Source organism: Rattus norvegicus, chromosome 4, assembly GCF_036323735.1.
Source record: "Rattus norvegicus strain BN/NHsdMcwi chromosome 4, GRCr8, whole genome shotgun sequence".
Lineage (NCBI taxonomy): Eukaryota > Metazoa > Chordata > Mammalia > Rodentia > Muridae > Rattus > Rattus norvegicus.
Window position 1 is genome coordinate 19,413,076 of NC_086022.1, and position 18,723 is coordinate 19,431,798.

Genomic DNA, 18,723 nt, shown 5'->3' on the forward strand with positions numbered 1-18,723 from the left:
TCTTCCCTTGCTTTTGACAGAGTATCTTATCAGAGCAACAAATAAGAGTGGCTAAGACACTTTCATAAAACATTATTCTTACATAAAATAAACCAGGGCAGGCAAGAGAAGACCGTGGGTAAAGGTTATAGAGTGTAACAATCTGAGTTCTATTCCTGGGACAGACACACAGAGGCTGAGAGACCCAACTTCCTCAAGTTGTCCTCACAGCTCTTCAAGTACTCAGGCAAATACATCAAATACATTTTAACTAAATTGAGAATAAAAAAGAAAGGAAAGAAATTATGTGAAACTGAGAACTGAGTGTCCATTTTAATTTAAAGCTTTAAAATAAAATATTAACTACATTGTGTGACTAAAATGTCAAATGTTAAAGGATGTATTATTAGCACACATATCAAAGAGATAAATAAAATGAACTCGAGATTCAAAGATTTAAGATGATTAGGAAAAGTTCTTAATAGTGATACATAATATTTATTAAGCTTTCTTATCATTACCCATGAATATCTCTTATGGTTTATGAATTGAAGAGCAGGAACCCTCTTTCTTAGATTTCTCTTTACTAACTGAAATTCTTGTAGGCTTTAAGATAGAAAAATCTTAGAGTTACTCTTCTCAGTCACCAAAGCAAGAAAATTCTTTCCTTACTTTTAGTCCTTAGTCCTACATTTACTATTATAAGTAGGTGTGTGTGTGTGTGTGTGTGTGTGTGTATTTTAGTTTATTCTGCCTTTTAACATTTTTATTTTTTTGGCATAGATTCCAGTAACCTCCCATAGGACCTTCTCCTCACACTCAGGTAATAACACCTTAGCAGGTGGCTCCCAGGGGACAACATGCATCAGGTGCTACCTGTGCTCTAAGCACTCTCCATGGACTATGTCTGGATAAGCTAGATGTCCCACCAAGTTCTGTCTCTGATTCTACAGGCCAGTTCAGGCTTGTGCCTTCTGCTAAATTTCCCTTTTATCCTTTATCTCTCTTCTTATGTTTGAGCACATATTTGTCCTGCTTCATTGTCCTGCTTCCTAGGATACCAGGTGCTATCCAGGTTTTGTACTCATTTTTACTGTGGCAGCCATAGGCCAGATGGCAGATACATACCCCTCCCTCTGAGATGTTCTCTAGTCAAGAAAGACACCCTGTCATCAGCCTGTAGTGATGATGTTACCCTCTCTTCCTGTGCCTTGAGGTGGCAAGTTCTTTTACTCCTGATACATTGGAAATGCTAGACATTTCCTTTTGGCACCACTGTAGTTAACCATGGTCTGTTCCTTTTTACTTCCTTACTAAGTACCAAAGGCCTTACATCTAATGGTGTGATCTCTACTGTAGTTGACACTGTGATTAATGATATAATGTATTTGGACTGACTTCCATATAAATATATAGTTCTTTATTTTAAATATTGTTTATCTTTATGAACGGGCTTCCATTTGCTTCCTGCTGTCTTGATTGATTACCGGGAAATTTGTAGCCACTGACAAAAAAAATGCAACCTGCAACTCAAGCAAGTACAAAAAAAATAGTCAACAGAAAGGAGAAAAATGTAGAAAAGCAGATATAAATATATCTGTTAACATGTAAAAAAGATAATGAATTTAAATACATTAACAAGCATAATGTAAGGACATTTGCTTTGCCATTAAAATACAACTACATTACTGAGCCATAAACCATAAAATTATATAGAAACATCTTTAAAGGCAAAAATATAAAGACATGGCTTAAAATGTAAAAATAATGAAGTAAATACCAAGGGCAGGTCAATATTGAACATAAAAGAGTTTTGGGGTATTTATGGCTAGCGGACTTTTGTCATTTAAGTAAATGTCTCTCCAAGTTTTCAATCATCATTACAGAGCAATGGGGAAGGTAAACCATAGTGGCTAGAGTCAAGCAATGACAATACCAAATGATGCAGAGGAAGAGGAGCTGCGTACCTTGCACCTCATGGATGGCTGTACAGTGATCAAGTCAACTTGGAAAAATTAAGCTTCCAGATACTGAAGAATGCATTTCAGTGTGTGTCTGTGAAGATCTGTGGGGAGCTTAACACCTGACTCATAAAATTCCATAATAAGAAATAGTCCAATCATGAAGTAGACATTGCTCAGTCCTCGGGAGAATCAGATTAGGGTCTCATCTTCTTATTTGGGCACAGGAGCTCTAGGTTATTTTGCTTTCATATTTAAATGTTCCCACCTCAGGCCTTTTGGACTAAATGGGACAGTGGTACTGAAGTGTTGGCTTTCTCTCCATGGTCAAGGAATACATTTAATAGGACGCTCTGTTTCTGCAAGGTTTGGTTAACTTCTGCTCAAGATAGCATAGTTATTTCCTCTCCGAGTTCAAATTTGTGCTACCGTGGGAACCTCAAAGAGAAATGTAATCTGTATTTTGATCCACAACACATGGTATTCTCGAAGAAAAGAGTAGAAATGAAACTAGGTGTACAGGCATAATTTTATGATTCAAATAGTTGTTTTTCCATTGTAATAAGGAAAACCTGAAAACCGTCAGTATATAATATTGTAAACCATGTATGGTCCTCTAAGTAATGATAGAATTATCAGAAAAGGGAAGAAAAATAAATAAGCTTGAATTGAATGATGTAATATTTTGAATATTAAAACACGAAAAATTCAAGATTTCATTAAAATGAAGCATATCTATCTCATCATTTGAGAGTAAGAGTAAGAAAAATAAGCTGCCATTTTTACATGTGCTCATGATGCTTGTGTTTTTGACCAAATCACTGATATCTAATCTTCTTTAATAACTATAAACTATGGGGCCAGTGAGATGCTTCACTGGAAAAGAATACTTGGCTCCGAGACTGAAACCTGAGTAAAGTCCCAGAAACACATGACAGGAGAGAGCCAACTCCCACAAGTTGTCATCTGACCTTTACTCAGAAATGATAGCATGTGTTGTTCTCAGGCAAGGACACACATCTACTGGGCTCTGTGAACACTCCTACATATGTCACTCATACACACACACACACACACACACACACACACACACACACACACACACACACACACACCAAGTTAATTAATTAATTAATTAACTAATTAAAGTTATCACTATGTATTATTTCTCAAATTGAAGCAATGTTCTTTCTGGTGTTCTTATTGAAGCTATCTACGACTTAAAATCACCACCATCCAACATGAAAATATAAAACATTTTAGAGGGTTCCCTACCTACCCACGTGCCGGCGGCTGAGACTGCTTATTTCCATTCATGTTCCTGGCCCTCTGGGCTTTTCTCCTTCCTCTATACCTGAGTCCATTCCCCTTTATCCTCCCCTTTCCATTCTTCACCACAGTCCTACCCTCACTCTGCTGCCTCCCGTGATTATTTCCTTTCCCCTTCTAAGTGGGATTGAAGCATCCTCTCGTGGGCCTTCCTGCTTGTTAAACTTCCTATAGTCTGTGAGGTGACTAATGGGTATTCTGCTCTTTTTGGTTAATATCCACTTATCACGGAGTACATACCATGCATGTCATTTTTGGTTTGGGCTGCCTCACTCAGGATGATATTTTCTAGTCCCATCCATTTGCCTGCAAAATTCATGATGTACTCATTTTTACTGGTTGAATATTATTCCATTATGTAAACTAATCAAGACTTAATGGGGGTGACCTTAGCCAAAATGCCCAGCTTGAGCAGAAGGAATTTGAAGAGCCCACTTCCAGTAGACAGACAAGGCTTCAAGTGGAGGAACTGGGTTACCAATCCACAATCAAATTTTCTGACCCAGAATTATTCCTGCCTTAAAAAAAATTGCAGGGACAAAAATGGAGCAGAGATTGAAGGAAAGGTTTCACTGACTGCCCCAACTTAGGATCCATCTCAAGGGCAGGGGGACACTATTGCTAATGCTATGATGTGCTTACAGATGGGAGCCTGGCATGGCTGTCCTCTGAGAGGCCCAACAAGCTGCTGACTGAGACAGCCTCAGATGTTTACACTTAACCATTGGATTGAAGTCAGGGAATCCAATGGCTGAATTAAGGGAAGGATTGAAGAAACAGAAGGGGAAAACGACCCATAGGAAGACCAGCAGTCTCAACTAACCCAGACCCAAGGGAGATCCCAGAGAATTAGCCACCGACCAGGTAGCATACATGGACTTGTTTGAGGCACAGGCACATATATAGCAGAGGTCTGTCTAGTCAAGCCTCATGAGAGAAGATGTGATTAATACTACAGTGACTTGAGGCCCAAGGGAAGAGAGATGCCTGGTAGTGGTGGGGAGGCATCCTCTCGGAGGCAAGGGGAAGGAAGAATAGGATGAGAAAATGGGAGGGGGAACCGGGAGAAGGGTAATGGTTGGAATGTAAATAAATAAAGTAATTTAAAAAAAGAAAAAATAAAACATGAACCTAAACTTTTCTATAATACAGAAAAACAATAATGTCTGTTTTAGCTTTCTTCTGTCTGTCTTTCTCGTTCTCTGGTCATGTACTCTCCCTCCTGCTTTCTCTCCCTCTCTCTCTTTCTTCAAGTTTTTTCTTTTTCCTTTTTTTAAAAAATATTTCTTTATTTACATTTCAAATGTTATTCCCTTTCCAGATTTCCCGGACATAAAGCCCCTATCCCATCCCCCTCCTCTTCTTTTATAAGAATGTTCCCCTCTGCAACCTCCTCCCTCACTCCCTCCTATATTCCCCTAAACTGGGGGATACAGAGTCTTGGCAGGACCAAGGGCTTCTCCTTATATTGGTGTGCAGAAAGGTCATCCTCTGCTACATATGCAGCTGGAGCCTAGGGCCAGTCCATGTATAGTCTTTGGGTAGTAGGTTAGTCCCTGGGAGCTCTGGTTGGTTGGCATTGTTGTTATAGAGTTGCAAGCCCCTTCACCTCTTTCAATCTTTTCCCTAATTCCACCAATGGGGATCCCGTTCTCATTTCAGTGGTTTGCTGCTAGCATTCGCCTCTGTATTTGACATGTTCTGGCTGTGCCTCTCAGGAGAGATCTATATTGGACTCGTGTCAGCATGCACTTATTCGTTTCATCAATTTTACCTAGTTTTGGTGACTGTGTATATATTGGCTACATACCCATATAGGGCAGGCTCTGAATGGATGTTCCTTTAGTCTCTGCTCCAATCTTTGCCTCTATATCCACTCATGAATATTTTTATTCCCCCTTTTAAAAAGGAGTAAAGCATCTATACTTTGGTTGTTCTTCTTGAGAATCATGTGGTCTGTGGATTGTATCTTGGATAATTCAAACTTTTGGACTAGTATCCGCTTATCAGTGATTGCATACCATGTGTGTTTTTCTGTGGTTGGTTACCTCACTCAGGATGATATTTTCTAGTTCAATATATTTGCCTTTAAATTTCATGAAGTCATGGATTTTGATAGCTGAGTAGTACCCCACTGTGTAGATGTGTCACATTTTCTGTATCATTTCTCTGTTGAAAGGCATCTGGGTCCTTTCCAGCTTCTGGCTATTATAAATAAGGCTGCTATGAACATGGTGGAGCAAGTGGCTTTGTTGTATGTTGGAGCATCTTTTGGGTATATGCCCAGGAGAGGTATAGCTGGGTCCTCAGGTAGTGCAATGTCCAATTTTCTGAGGAACCTCCAGACTGATTTCCAGAGTGGTTGACCAGTTTACAATCCCACCAAGAATGGAGGAGGGTTCCTCTTTCTCCAAAGCCTTGCCAGCATGTGCTGTCCTCTGAGTTTCTGATCTTAGCCCTTCTGTCTGGTATGAGGTAGAATCTCAGTGTTGTTTTGTTTTGCATTTCCCTGATGGCTAAGGATTTAGAGCATTTCTTTAGTACTTTTCAGCTATTCGATATTCCTCAGCTGAGAATTCTTTGCTTAGCTATGTACCCCATTTTTAATAGGTTATTTGGCTCTCTGGAGTCTAACTTCTTGAGTTCTTTGTATATTTTGGATATTAGGCCTCTGTCAGATGTAAGATCTTTTCCTAATTTGTTGATTGTCATTTTGGCCTAATGACAGTGTCCTTTGCCTTACAGAAGCTTTGCAGTTTTATGAGATCCCATTTGTCAATTCTTGATCTTAGAGCAACAGCCATTGGTTTCGGTTCAGAAAAATTTTCCCCAGTGCCCATGTGTTTGAGACTCTTCCCAAGTTTTTCTTTTATTAGTTTGAGTGTATTTGGTTTGATGTGGAAGTCCTTGATCCACTTGGACTTAGGGTTTGTACAGGGTATTAAGAATGGATCAATTTGCATTCTTCTACATGCTGACCTTCAGTTGAACCAGCACCATTTGTTGAAAATGCTATCTTTCTTCCATTGGATGGTTTTTGCTCCTTTGTCAAAGATCAAGTGACCATAGATATGTCGGTTCATTTCTGAGTCTTCAATTCTATTCCACTGATCTACCTGCCTGTCTCTGTACCAATACCTTACAATTTTATCAGTTTTGCTCTGTAATACAGCTTAAGGTCAGGGATGGTGGTTCCCTCAGAAGTTCTTTTATTGTAGAGGATAGCTTTTGCTATCCTGGGATTTTTGTTATTCCAGATGAATTTGCAAATTGCTCTTATTAGTTACATGAAGAATTAAATTGCAACTTTGATGGGAATTGCATTGAATCTGCAGGTTGCTTTTGGCAAAATGGTCATTTTTATTATATTAATCCTGCCAATCCATGAGCATGGGAGGTCTTTCGATCTTCTGAGATCTTCAATTTCTTTCTTCAGAGACTTGAAGTTCTTGTCATACAGATCTTTCTCTTGCTTGGTTAGAATCACACCAAGGTATTTTATATTATTTATGACTATCGGGAAGGGTGTCATTCCCCTAATTTCTTTTTTACCCTATTTATCCTTTAAGCAAAGGAAGGCTACTGATTTGTTTGAGTTAATTTTATACCCAGCCACTTTGCTGAAGTTGTTTATCAGGTTTAATAGTTCTCTGGTGGACCTTTTGGAATCACTTAAATATACTATCATACCATCTGCAAATAGTGGTATTTTTACTTCTTCCTTTCCAATTTGTATCCTTTTGATCTCCTTTCATTGTCTGATTGCTCTGGCTAGGACTTCGAGTACTATATTGAATAAGTAGGGAGAGAGTGGGCAGCCTTGTCTGTTCCTGATTTTAGTGGGATTGTTTCAAATTTTTCTCCATTTAGTTTGATGTTAGCTAGTGGTTTGCTGTATATGGCTTTTACCATGTTTAGGTATGGGCCTTGAATTCCTGATTCTTCCAAGACTTTTATCATGAAGGGGTGTTGTGTTTTGTCAAATTCCTTCTCAGCATCTAATGAAATGATCCTGTTTTTTTTCCCTTTGAGTTTGTTTACATAGTGGATTACATTGGTGGATTTCCATACATTTAACCATCCCTGAATTCCTGGGATGAACCCTAGGATCATGATGGATGATTGTTTTGATGTGTCCTTGGATTCGGTTTGCGAGAATTTTATTGAGTATATTTGCATTGATATTTATAAGGGAAGTTGGTCTGAAGTTCTCTTTCTTTGTGTAGATTAGGTGTAAGTATAATTGTGGTTTCATTGAAGGAATTGGGTATTCCTCCATCTGTTTCTATTTTGTGTAACAGTTTGGAGAGTATTGGTGTGAGGTCTTCTATGATGGTCTGATAGAATTCTGCACTTAACCCATCTGGACCTTGGCTCTTTTTGGTTGGGACACTTTTAGTAATTGCTTCTATTTCTTTAGAAGTTATTGGATTGTTTTCAATGGTTAATCTGATCCTGGTATTTGTCTAGACAATTTTCCATTTCCTCCAGATTTTCCAGCGTTGTTGACTATAGGCTTTTGTAGTAAGATCTGATGATTTTTTTTAATATCCTCAGATTCTGTTATGCCTCTCTTTTTATTTCTGATTTTGTTAATTTGGTTACACTCTCTGTGCCCTCTAGTTAGTCTGGCTAAGGATTTATCTATCGTGTTGATGTTCTCAAAGAACTAGCTCCTGGTTTGTTGATTCTTTGTGTAGTTTTTTGTTTTCTACTTGGTTGGGTTCAGGGAGCTGAGCGACCTGTCCAGTTCAGTTCCAGGCACTAGCAGAAACCAGCAGGTTACTGTAACTGACTGCTCCTCTATTCCTGTATCCAGAGGCCACCATGGAGGTTCTTCTTGAGCAGGAATATGAGCAGAAGTGTTCTCCCTTGAGGTCTCAAATTGTCCTAACTTCTGGAAGTTCAGCTCTTTCCCCCACCAGATATGGGCAATGTTTTTGTTTTGTTTTATTTGTTTGTTTTGTTGGTTGCTTGTTTTGGTATGGTTTTGCAAGCAAAGAACAATGTAGGCAGTTGTGTAAGATTTGCAAAGAAAATCAAAGGACGCTCTTGAAATATTTGTTAGATTCCACCACTTTAATTCTGGAAGTTAGGTTAATAGAGTGGAATATATCCCCCAACTGGCATAGTGGGATTCAAAATTCATTATTTTATTATGTTTTTCTTCTTAGTTTACAAGATCAGCTTTCCGTATGTTATTTGTAATACTTACAGGAAGGTTTATATGTTGGCTTCCTCCCTTGTAAAACATATGTTCTTGAGTTCTTGGACTTTGCGCGAACATCGTCAGTCTCAGAGGACTCTGAGAGACTGTTTTCATGTTATCTCTGGGGTTTATAGACACAGCCTCTAGCCTCAGTCTGGGCTTTAATTACTAACTTAGAAAAGACTTGCAGTTCTGGGTGGGCACAGACATCATTTTCTCCCTGTCTATTTTTACTCACACTAGCCATTTTTGATATATATATATATATATACACATATAATATATACATATATATATTAATCTCTGTCCTTTCTTTCATTGTTGCTGTGGTTTTTGCTGTGTTGAAAAAATGCATTAAACAACAGCAACATTGAAATCAACTCATATAATAAATAACAAAAAATAACAAAAATCAAAAGCAAGCCCCTTTCGGGTTTGTTTCTGCATTTTCCTGTTTTGGCCACAGAAGAAAGAGAAGACTCAGAGAGAAAAGTCCTCATGGGGATAGACTATCCAACATTGTTGTCCCAATGTTCAGAACCTCATGAGCAATCTTGGCTTCCATGGCAAGTGCAGTTATATGTCTGACACGCTGCTCTAATGCAAGATGGTATGGATGTTGACAGACAGCAAAATGGCACTGCAGCCAACACAAGAGGATCTGCTAATCATAAGCTGGAATGTGCTTTGTTATGGCCTGGCAGATGTCCAAAGAGCAAACTACACTAAAAAGAGTAGCACTACTGGGGACTCTTCTGCGGTCATTGGTCCCAGTCTTTTCCAGGTCCCTTAAGCTTCCAATAGATTTTTTTTCAACATTTTCATAAAATGGTCTCATCGATTTAATAAAGTTATTTGGGGCTTTAACAAATAAGTTCCTTAGATTTTAGCCCTTAAAATAAAATGTCAATCATATGTTTCTGTTACATATTTTCTTATCTAAAACCTGATTTCTCAAATAATTCTTCTCCATTCTCCTACTGAAGAACATCCCACTTGCTTCTAAATTTGAGCAGTTACAAACAAAAATGTTTTAGACATTCAAATACTGGCTTTGGAATGGACGTACATTTTTTCAGTTAAGTCAACTGAATATTATGGAGCATAACTTCCAGATGGTGTGGCTGAATATTTTTTGCATTTGGTAGAAAATGTCGAACTTATCTAACATAGACATTATTTTTATTACTACTGTTAAAGAACATTAATGTCTTTTGTCCTATAGCCTTGCCAGCACTTGATGTCATTTTTACTTTCACTGTTTAATTACATATCTGTTATATGTAATTATATTTAAGTACTAAGAACAAATGGAGGGGGAGGGGGAGGAGGAAGAGGAGGAAGAAAAGAAAACAACACCTAAAGATAGAAATAGGCTATCAGAGAATGAATATGAAAGACAGTGAGTGAAGAGAATAGTGTGATCAAAATATCTGTCATGGGTTAAATCATCAAATAATAAATTAACAAAAGACCCTTCATTTCTTGTTACTGTATTTTATGGTGAATCAAGTTTGTGATATATTCTGCCTCCATTTGCTGATGGAATAACTTAGGGAGGAATTTAATGTTCATATTTGTATCTTAATTTTATTTTAAGAAATCTTCAGATTCTGTCTTATAATTTTGACACATGGATAAAAATATACATGCATACATGTGTATATATTTGACTATTATATGTAATCCAGGAAACACATTGGCTTTTATATGATAAACTCCAGTTATTTATTATAACTTGAACAACAGTCTTTCAATAAAAACAACAGGTGCAAATTAGAAGAATATTCATCTGAGGCAGTTGTTTCCATTAAATCACAATACTGTTGTAAAAATACCAGCTTGAAAATATTTTAGAACTACACCAGTAATTCAGCATCATTTTGTGACTTTTAAAGAACATTGTTTTCTATTATTGTTATACTTCTGTTTGCTAAAGTCATATTACATTTCATTAGAAATATTCTGAATTACTCTATGTTGCAATTACTCAGAAATACTGGAAAATTACCAACTTTTTAGAAAAAATCATGTTCTCTCACCACAGAAGTTAGGTGACTAAAAGTTGGAATCAATAGTTTTCTTTGAGAACAAATCTCTTCAATCAATGTTTGTGCTTTTATATAAGCTACATAAAAAACAAAAACCCCACGATAGCTTACTCTCAAAGCATGGGAATAGAAAGATAGAAATAAGTTTGTGAGAATGTAATCATTTGGAGAGATATTATGAGAAAGCGGGAAAAGTCTGCAGTATGCTAAATGCACTGGATCATGTAATGTCACAAATGACCATAAAATATGACTCACTATACTACTATCAAGGTTTATCTTGCCTGTGTCAAAATCAGGTGTGCTGGGTATTAGTGAAAGCTGCCTTTTACACACTGACTTATAGAGTCATGTTCTTTGTATCTTTTTTTTCTACACTAAAGTCTCTGTTTCAGGGATTCAGAAGGTCATTTAATTGATAAAGTACCTGTCATGTAATCATAAAGAACAACTTTTCTGTCCAGAAAGCCAAGGTTGGGGGTTTGTGTTGGTTGGGGAAGTAGAGACAACCAGTAACCTGGGGCAGGCTGGCCAGGAACTTTACAACTTTATATTTACAAAGATATTTCCAAACTGTCTTAAAACACAAGACAGACAGTACCTGAGGAATGACATGTTGACCTCTGGTCTTTACACACAGGTACACATGTAAGTAGTTAGGCCAGCACACACAAAGCACACAAACATGCACACACACACATACACGCACACACACACACATACACACACGCACACACACACACACAGGCACACATACAAAACACACATAGACACAAACACGCACCTACACCACACACATACAAAACAAATACACATACAGAAACACACATATACACAATACACATGCACACACATACTGACAAACACAATGTACATGGGCTTCCAAACCAGGTGTTCAAAGCCAAACTAGGCAAAGTTTTTGGTGTCAGGTTTAGCAAAGCTCTTCATTCTATAAACTTTTCAAATGGCCACAATCTTGCTAAAAGAATTTGTCAGGAAATGTTAAAAGCTTGTTGATGCAGAAAATAAAATGTTTTTTGAATATAAAAAAGTCATGACTTCTACACTGTAATAAACACTCAGGAAAACATCAAAAAAAAACCCACATTATTTTTGAATAGACATGCAGTATGTCTATGTGTCCATTGTATAAATGGGAGAATAAATATGATTTTGTTAAATTTTCTCTAACTAAAATTTTGAGATAGATTTTAGGGATGAGTACTTTTTTTCTCTACTCAAACATTCTAACCACACTGCCAATATATGCTATACTAAGTAAGTAGTTAAGGAACGCCTTTGATTACTAGATGAAGAGAAAAGATACACGAGAAGGAATTCTCCTTCAAGGACTTAATGTAAAAAGCTTAAAGTATGATTTTATAATTTATTTCAGAAAGATTTAAATGACAATGTGTAGATATGAAGAATCCTGGGGATAATGAAAAGAATGATTAATATCCAGCTCTCGGCATCTACCAAAAGTGTGTTTGGTATTTCTTTTGTCTCCTTTGGCTTACATTCTCCCCACTCCTAATGTGATCTTACACAACGTATAAATAAAATCTGTAGTAGGTTAGCTCTTTGCGCTATGTTTTTAAAATTCCCTGATCTCTGCCATATTTAGTGCATGAAGGAAATTGATTTACAGTTTTTACCATTTCAGTTTCATATTAACGCAAACAATACAAGGAACATTATGCTTTCAAAAATATCCAAGATGAGGAATATTTATGCTTTAGCGTAGTCTACAAAAGCAAGTGCATTTTAAATGTGTTTATCAGTCATGGTTAAGTAAATGCTTAGCTCTTGTTTTGTGGAAGAAATGATAAAAAGCCCAGTCTAATAAAATATGCTAAGTCAACCAAACAACAATGTCAATGGGATTTTTCTCCATCTGTGGAGTGGCCCTAGTTTATTTGTTTATGAAAGATGAGTAAAGTATTCATGATGAGCCTTTGAGTACTTTACAGAGTCTCATTTAAATTTTACTTTCACTACAGGACTAAATAGAATCATCAACATTTTGTGAATAGACAATTTAAAATGTCTCAATAACCTGTCCGACATCCATAATAGTAAGTGGAGAGGCAGGGATTGTAACCCGAGTTAACCCTTTGAACTCTACCCTTCCTGCTGGGACAAGAATATGTGAGATTATGTGATGTATTGATTCTGAACATGTGCACATAGTTCCACGTCATCCAGGTTGAGTTTCTGTGGCTCACAGATCCGAGTTGGATATCTGTGTATGTAATTCACTGGCAGAAAAGTAGAACACATATGCAAACTCTCACACTTCACAGGGTCATTTCTGTTAAAAAAAATCACTAAAACTCGCTTTCTAAACAGGTAGTTTCCTCTAAAACCAGACCCATTTTTGTGAGGACCCTACATGCTTTCAGGGTAATGGCTTTCTACAGGAATGAATTTTGAAACTGTGACTACTCTGAAAGGCACTTTCAAGGAAAAACTGACATTCATTTTTTAGCCATTATTCAATTATTATTTGCGATGTAAAGAGAATGGCAAATCTTTACGTGTTCCAGAAATGGAGTATGCATCTGGCACAGGAGAGCCGCTGCGCTTCGGTCTGGAAACAAAGGGCATATGTTTGGTAACAATCCCTTCAAAAAGACTCACAAAAGAGACAGTGATGATTTAGAAACCGTCCTCTGAGGAAATTGATCTTTCTCTTTGCAGGAGACAAAACAGTCTTCAGTTGTGTATGCAAATTCTTGTCAGCAAGTACATTATGGTGTAATACACACTATATGATCACGCTATGAAATGATTTTTGGTTGGGGATTTTTTTTCACTTTGTTTTGTTTTTATTTGAGTAAAAGCATCTGACTTTGCTTTGCCTCAGACCCTGGCAGCCAGACTATTGGTATAAAGATGGATTCGCTTACCTTGAGTGTTACGGATACAGAAGTTTGGCCTCTGGCTGGACAGGAGCACAACCCCGTTTAACTATTTCATTGTTCACAGGACAGGTTCCTTCTATACTTACGATTTTCCATAAGTTGTTTTTCCACCCATTTATGCACTATGTGACCTAGACCCGTATATCTATCCACATGTTTTCTAAGGATATAGGTTCAATATTATATCTTTCAAATATTTTCTTTAAGCTTTTGTGTGCTACCGTTACAAAGTAGGAAAGGTTTCTTGAGAAAGGTTACTTTCTCACAGTTTTAGAGGCTGACTCAGCTCATGATCTGTTGGGGCCTTTTCTCTCGGGAGTGGTTTTCTACAGCTAGTTTCTCTTAGAATACGTAGAAGCCGAGAGAAGGTACTCCCTGGAGGGTTTTGTTTGCTTGTTCATTATTCCCTCAGTATACTAATCTCATCAGACTGGGGCCACGCCAGACTCTCTTCCTTTATCAAATTACCTTCTAATACAAATGCAAATAACTACAACAAATCACACTGGAGATGAAGACTCAACAAGAATCACGGGAGTGTATGACCGATCAACCCAAAAGAACACTAACTGTCCAGTTTATAAAGAGCACAGAGTTTGTTAATTCATTCTGGCACATGTGGTACAGATGCATTCTTGTGCTTCTGATTTAAAGAATAGAATTCCACTATGTTTTCTTCACTATGGATTTTAGTATCTATTAAAACAAGGTACTAGTTTAGAATTCTACAGCTTTAGAACCCTGAGCCTTTTCTTATGTTCCAAATAAAATATTATTGGTAACTTTTACACAATTAAATATGTAAACATATATATGTACATATATATGTGTGTGTATAAATGATATATATATATATTTATTACATTTACTATAAAACTATTTTTACTAATTTTATCTTTCTTTCTGATTCTAAAACAAAAGAGATGAGTGCTTCTTCAATGAAGAATACAGGTAACCCTTCTCATCCTACCTAGTGTACATTGGGCATTCATACACAGAACAGAATGTCAATAATAGGTTTAGAAACCTTAGCACTCCGGCCTTCTCTTTCTTCCTTTAGAGAAACTGTAAATATGAGTGTGTATAGGTGCCTCGCTGGAAACACACTTAAGAAAGAAGTTTCATTAGCTCATGTCATCCTTGAGTCATAGTTGAAACCAGTCAAGTCACTTCATTAAATTTCCCTCTAAAAAGATTTTGGCCTGGTTTATTGCATTTTCCAGACGTAACGAGGCTGTAGTGGGGATTACAGCACCGAGCCATGGACACCGCTGAGAGGTTCAGCTCACCACAGCACATGTGAAAATGTTCACCTCAAAGCATTATGCAAAGGCTCTACTCAATGTCTGCAGCTTTAAATCATCATTTGTTTGGAAATTATTGCCTTTTCTCTGGGATCCAGAGTTGAAAACCTTACAGGTCTCAAGCAGCAAAAATGAATGCAATCATTTGATAAAGGAAATTTAGCTCTATCTATAAAAGATATTTTTTTCTTAAATCACAGTTCCACCAATAAAAGTGATGCATTTGATGATATTGATGTAAAGCTCAAACAATCCAGGTATATTCTCACATTGAATCTTTTAAAGTATTTTTTAGAATAATATTTTTAATTAATTAATTGCAACTTATGATACCATGTTCTCTTCATGCAAATTCTTCTTATGTGACTCGGAAATCATAGCATATTCTGCATGTGCTAACAATTTTATCATTACCAATTACAATTAAGAAGTCAATGATGAAAGCCTGTATTAACCACTCCCAACTATCTGTTATTTTGATTTTTTTTGAGAACATGTCTTTTAAGTAATAACAATATATCAAGCATCAGTGCATTATATCAAGCATCAGTGCATTCTTACCAGAACGTGGATGGTCACCTGAGCAGTAGCACTTCTCTGCCTGAGAGGGTCAGGGAGGGCATCATTCCCCATGTCTGTGACTCTCACAGCTATCTTATACTGAGAAGCTGCTTCCCTGTCCAGTGAATTCAACAGCTTTATCATCCCTAGCACAAATACAATGGAAAAGCCTATCAGTACTACTTAATGGTTTTAACCATTGCTACATTCAACCTGTATAGACGAAGGCTTTGTGACAGTACCAAGGTAGAAATTGAATGACACAATAACTTTCATCAAGATTTATATCATTACTTCCACAGTTAAATCATGACAGATGTTAATTCATGCATTAGTCACCTACTGTACGTTCTGAGGCATTTGGCAGAACACATGTGTGCAAAAGCTTTGTGAATTTCAATATATCAAAGATCAAAGTTTCAGGGTTTCTTCTGTGGTTGCTAAGAATTATGGAGACAGCCAACAAACCAAGGTGAACATTATGTAGCTCAAGGTGAGGGAGGGGTGCTCTGATAAAAAGTGATCTTTCCCATGAATTCTAAATAAAATGCATTCAAAATGAAGAACTTGATTTTAAGTTTTGAGAATTTCATACAGGAAGACACTATTTTAGCATAATTTAAACCCTTCACTGTTCTCCCACTTACTCCTATCATAGCTCTCTTGAATTCATCGCCTCATTTTTTATACCTTATTATTGCACATATACAAATATGTATAGTCTACCGAATCCAGTTAGTGTTGCCTGGATGTACATGTGCTTAATGTTGAACACTTAGGATTGGGGAAACTCACAGGAAGCTTAGCTTGTCCCTGGAGCAAAAGACTCTCCCTCTTATTATTAACTAATATTAGCATTCCTACATTACCTGTATCTGATTCGATGTAAAATTTTGGAGGTATTCCAAAGTTGCCCCCAACGATGGTATAGTGTATATTGCTACGTGGCCAGTCTTCATCTGTATAGGTAATTTTTCCAACTGGCGAATCAACTGGACTGTTTTCAAATATACTGAACATAAATGTCATCATAGACCCAATAGGATTGTGTTCATTTATACGGCTCACTCTTAATATGATTCTAATGATGGCTGTGGAGAAAAAAATTTCATAAAAGTGTAGATAGAACAACAATATGTCTTCTTCAACAATTCTTTTTTCCTTTATAATGACAACTCACATATTGGAGTTTAAATGAATATATTTCACAGACATGTTTATATTTATGTTTTGTTAGTAAATTAATAACGTTTAGTTATAAAGCACTTAAAATAGTTTAGCAAAAAATACTTTATTAACTGATTCTTTGAATATTCTTCAATGTAGAATACACTGATTACTTGTTCAATACTTAAAACGAGTAAATATTACAGAAAAATTGTATTCTAAAAGTCGACAAGTGACTGCAAAGTGCTGTATTATATATTTGAGAAGTATTATATCAACCTATTCCTAGTTTTATTGCCTTTCAGTATTTAAGTAGTAATATTCATGGATTAAATAAATTAATTTGATCATAACTATCATGTACATTATTACAACTTGTGATTAGAATATTTTTTTAATTTTTTTATTTTTCTTGGACATTTTATGTATTTACATTTCAAATGTTATCCCTTTTGCCCCCTCTCCCATGACCACCCTGCTCCTGTGAGGATGTCCCCACTTCCACCCATCAATTAAGACCTCAATGCCCAGGGATTCCCCTACATTGGGGAAACAAGCCATCACAGGACCAAGGGATCCGAGAACTAATATTTAAGATACTATTTTACTTATTCAAACTATTTAGTATATTGAACTAATAAATTCTTACTTGAGAGTACAGGAAAACCTTCATCAGACACTCTTATAAACAATGTGTGCTTAAAGTCCATTCCTGCAAAAGTTGTACTATCATAATCTAGATGCATAGGTCCGATCTATAAATGAAAAATAACATACTATTAGCTTTTTTTATTACATGTCTACTTTGCCAATTATGAATCCAAAAGGAAGACAGCAAACCAATAAATAGAAGTGTTATTTTACAATACTACAGCATAGTTAAATATCCATGAGCCACAGACACAAACCATGTATATAATTTTAGCTTAAGGAATAATCACATTTAAAATTAAATCATATCTAATTAAGTCTAATAACATGCTTTATTCAGGAAAGCATATTTTAAGTGCTATTATTTCAAAAAGGAGCAAACACGGATAATACTGAATATGCATACATGTTTGTTAATAATCTGCTGGAGACTCAGTTACTTCACAGCTGCAGTAGAACGTGGAAATGTAGTAGGTTGGTCTGATGCTCTTTATAATCTAATGCTAAATACTGGTTCCTCAAGATGTGATTGCCCGCAGCCCAGACCAGCAGATCCTCACGTACTCAAATTTAACTGGTCACTAAAAGGCTAAAGCCTGTGATTAGAAAATGAAGGGAAAAAGTGAGGGGGCTTCAGGTAGAGAGAGAAGGTAGATGAAGGCAGAGGTGGAAGAAACCACCATGGACCACAACCACATGGCCAGGAAAAACAGCAAGTAACAAGGAATTTTATAGCTGGGAATAAGTTATTATAGTCCAGGATCTGCCTAGCCTAAGCTTATGGCTTATAAATAAAATACCTGCATCGTGTTTCTTTTATACAGCTTTGTTCAAAATAAAAATTCATAGAACAGAGTAAAGTTTTACTTCAGGTGTTCAAGGGAGTGTTTGGCCACTGGTTTCCACAGGAGAGTCAATACAGTTCCTAGCCATCTGAACAGAAGCATGTGCCCAGTCCTCCATCTGCCATGGCATCATGAAGGGAAACAGCTACTTTTTTGGAGCATGCCAAGGTGCGGCAGTAAGTATGACAATACATAAGTTATAGAAAATGGATTTGAACTTACGAAATGTTCAATTTCAGAATGGTTGAATTGAAACATACTGATGTTAAGTTGAGGGGTATCTGAAATTAATGTGATGCATTATGTACATAAGATTTTTGCAATGATACCATTAAAAACTTAGTACCTTTGGCCCTGAAAATAAATTAAATCTGAATTGGAAATAGTGAGAATAATCTCTAAAGGACAAGTCTAAATTCTGAGCTTCAAAATCAAGTCAATATAAGACTAGAAGTCAACTCTGCTAAGGGATATAAACATCTCATATGTTTGCTCCTTTGCTTTACTCTCCTGGGATGGACAGATAAGGCAAGCATGATGTTCTCAGGGTCTTTAATAACACTAAATATATAGGCAATGCAATCTAAATGCCTTCTGTACACATCTCTTGCCTAACCATGCAATTCTCACAGAACTCACAGCCTAGACTTCTGTGAAGACCTTCCAAGAGAGTAAGGAATGCACATGATTGCTGCTGCCTTCTCCAGCTTATTTGAGATCCTTTCCATGCCCCAGCCAT

The 18,723-nt window shown here is 36.7% G+C and overlaps 1 protein-coding gene across 1 annotated transcript in view; it reads right to left on the reverse strand.

Annotated features, from left to right (window-relative positions):
• Positions 1-18,723, reverse strand: part of Cdhr17 (cadherin related family member 17) — a 97,405-nt gene that overhangs the window by 30,133 nt on the left and 48,549 nt on the right. The window contains exons 15-17 of the mRNA XM_063286908.1: positions 17,138-17,243; positions 16,191-16,412; positions 15,322-15,467 (exon numbers count right to left, since the gene is read on the reverse strand). Of these exons, the coding sequence (XP_063142978.1) occupies positions 15,322-15,467; positions 16,191-16,412; positions 17,138-17,243 (474 nt within the window). The remainder of the gene's footprint in view (positions 1-15,321; positions 15,468-16,190; positions 16,413-17,137; positions 17,244-18,723) is intronic.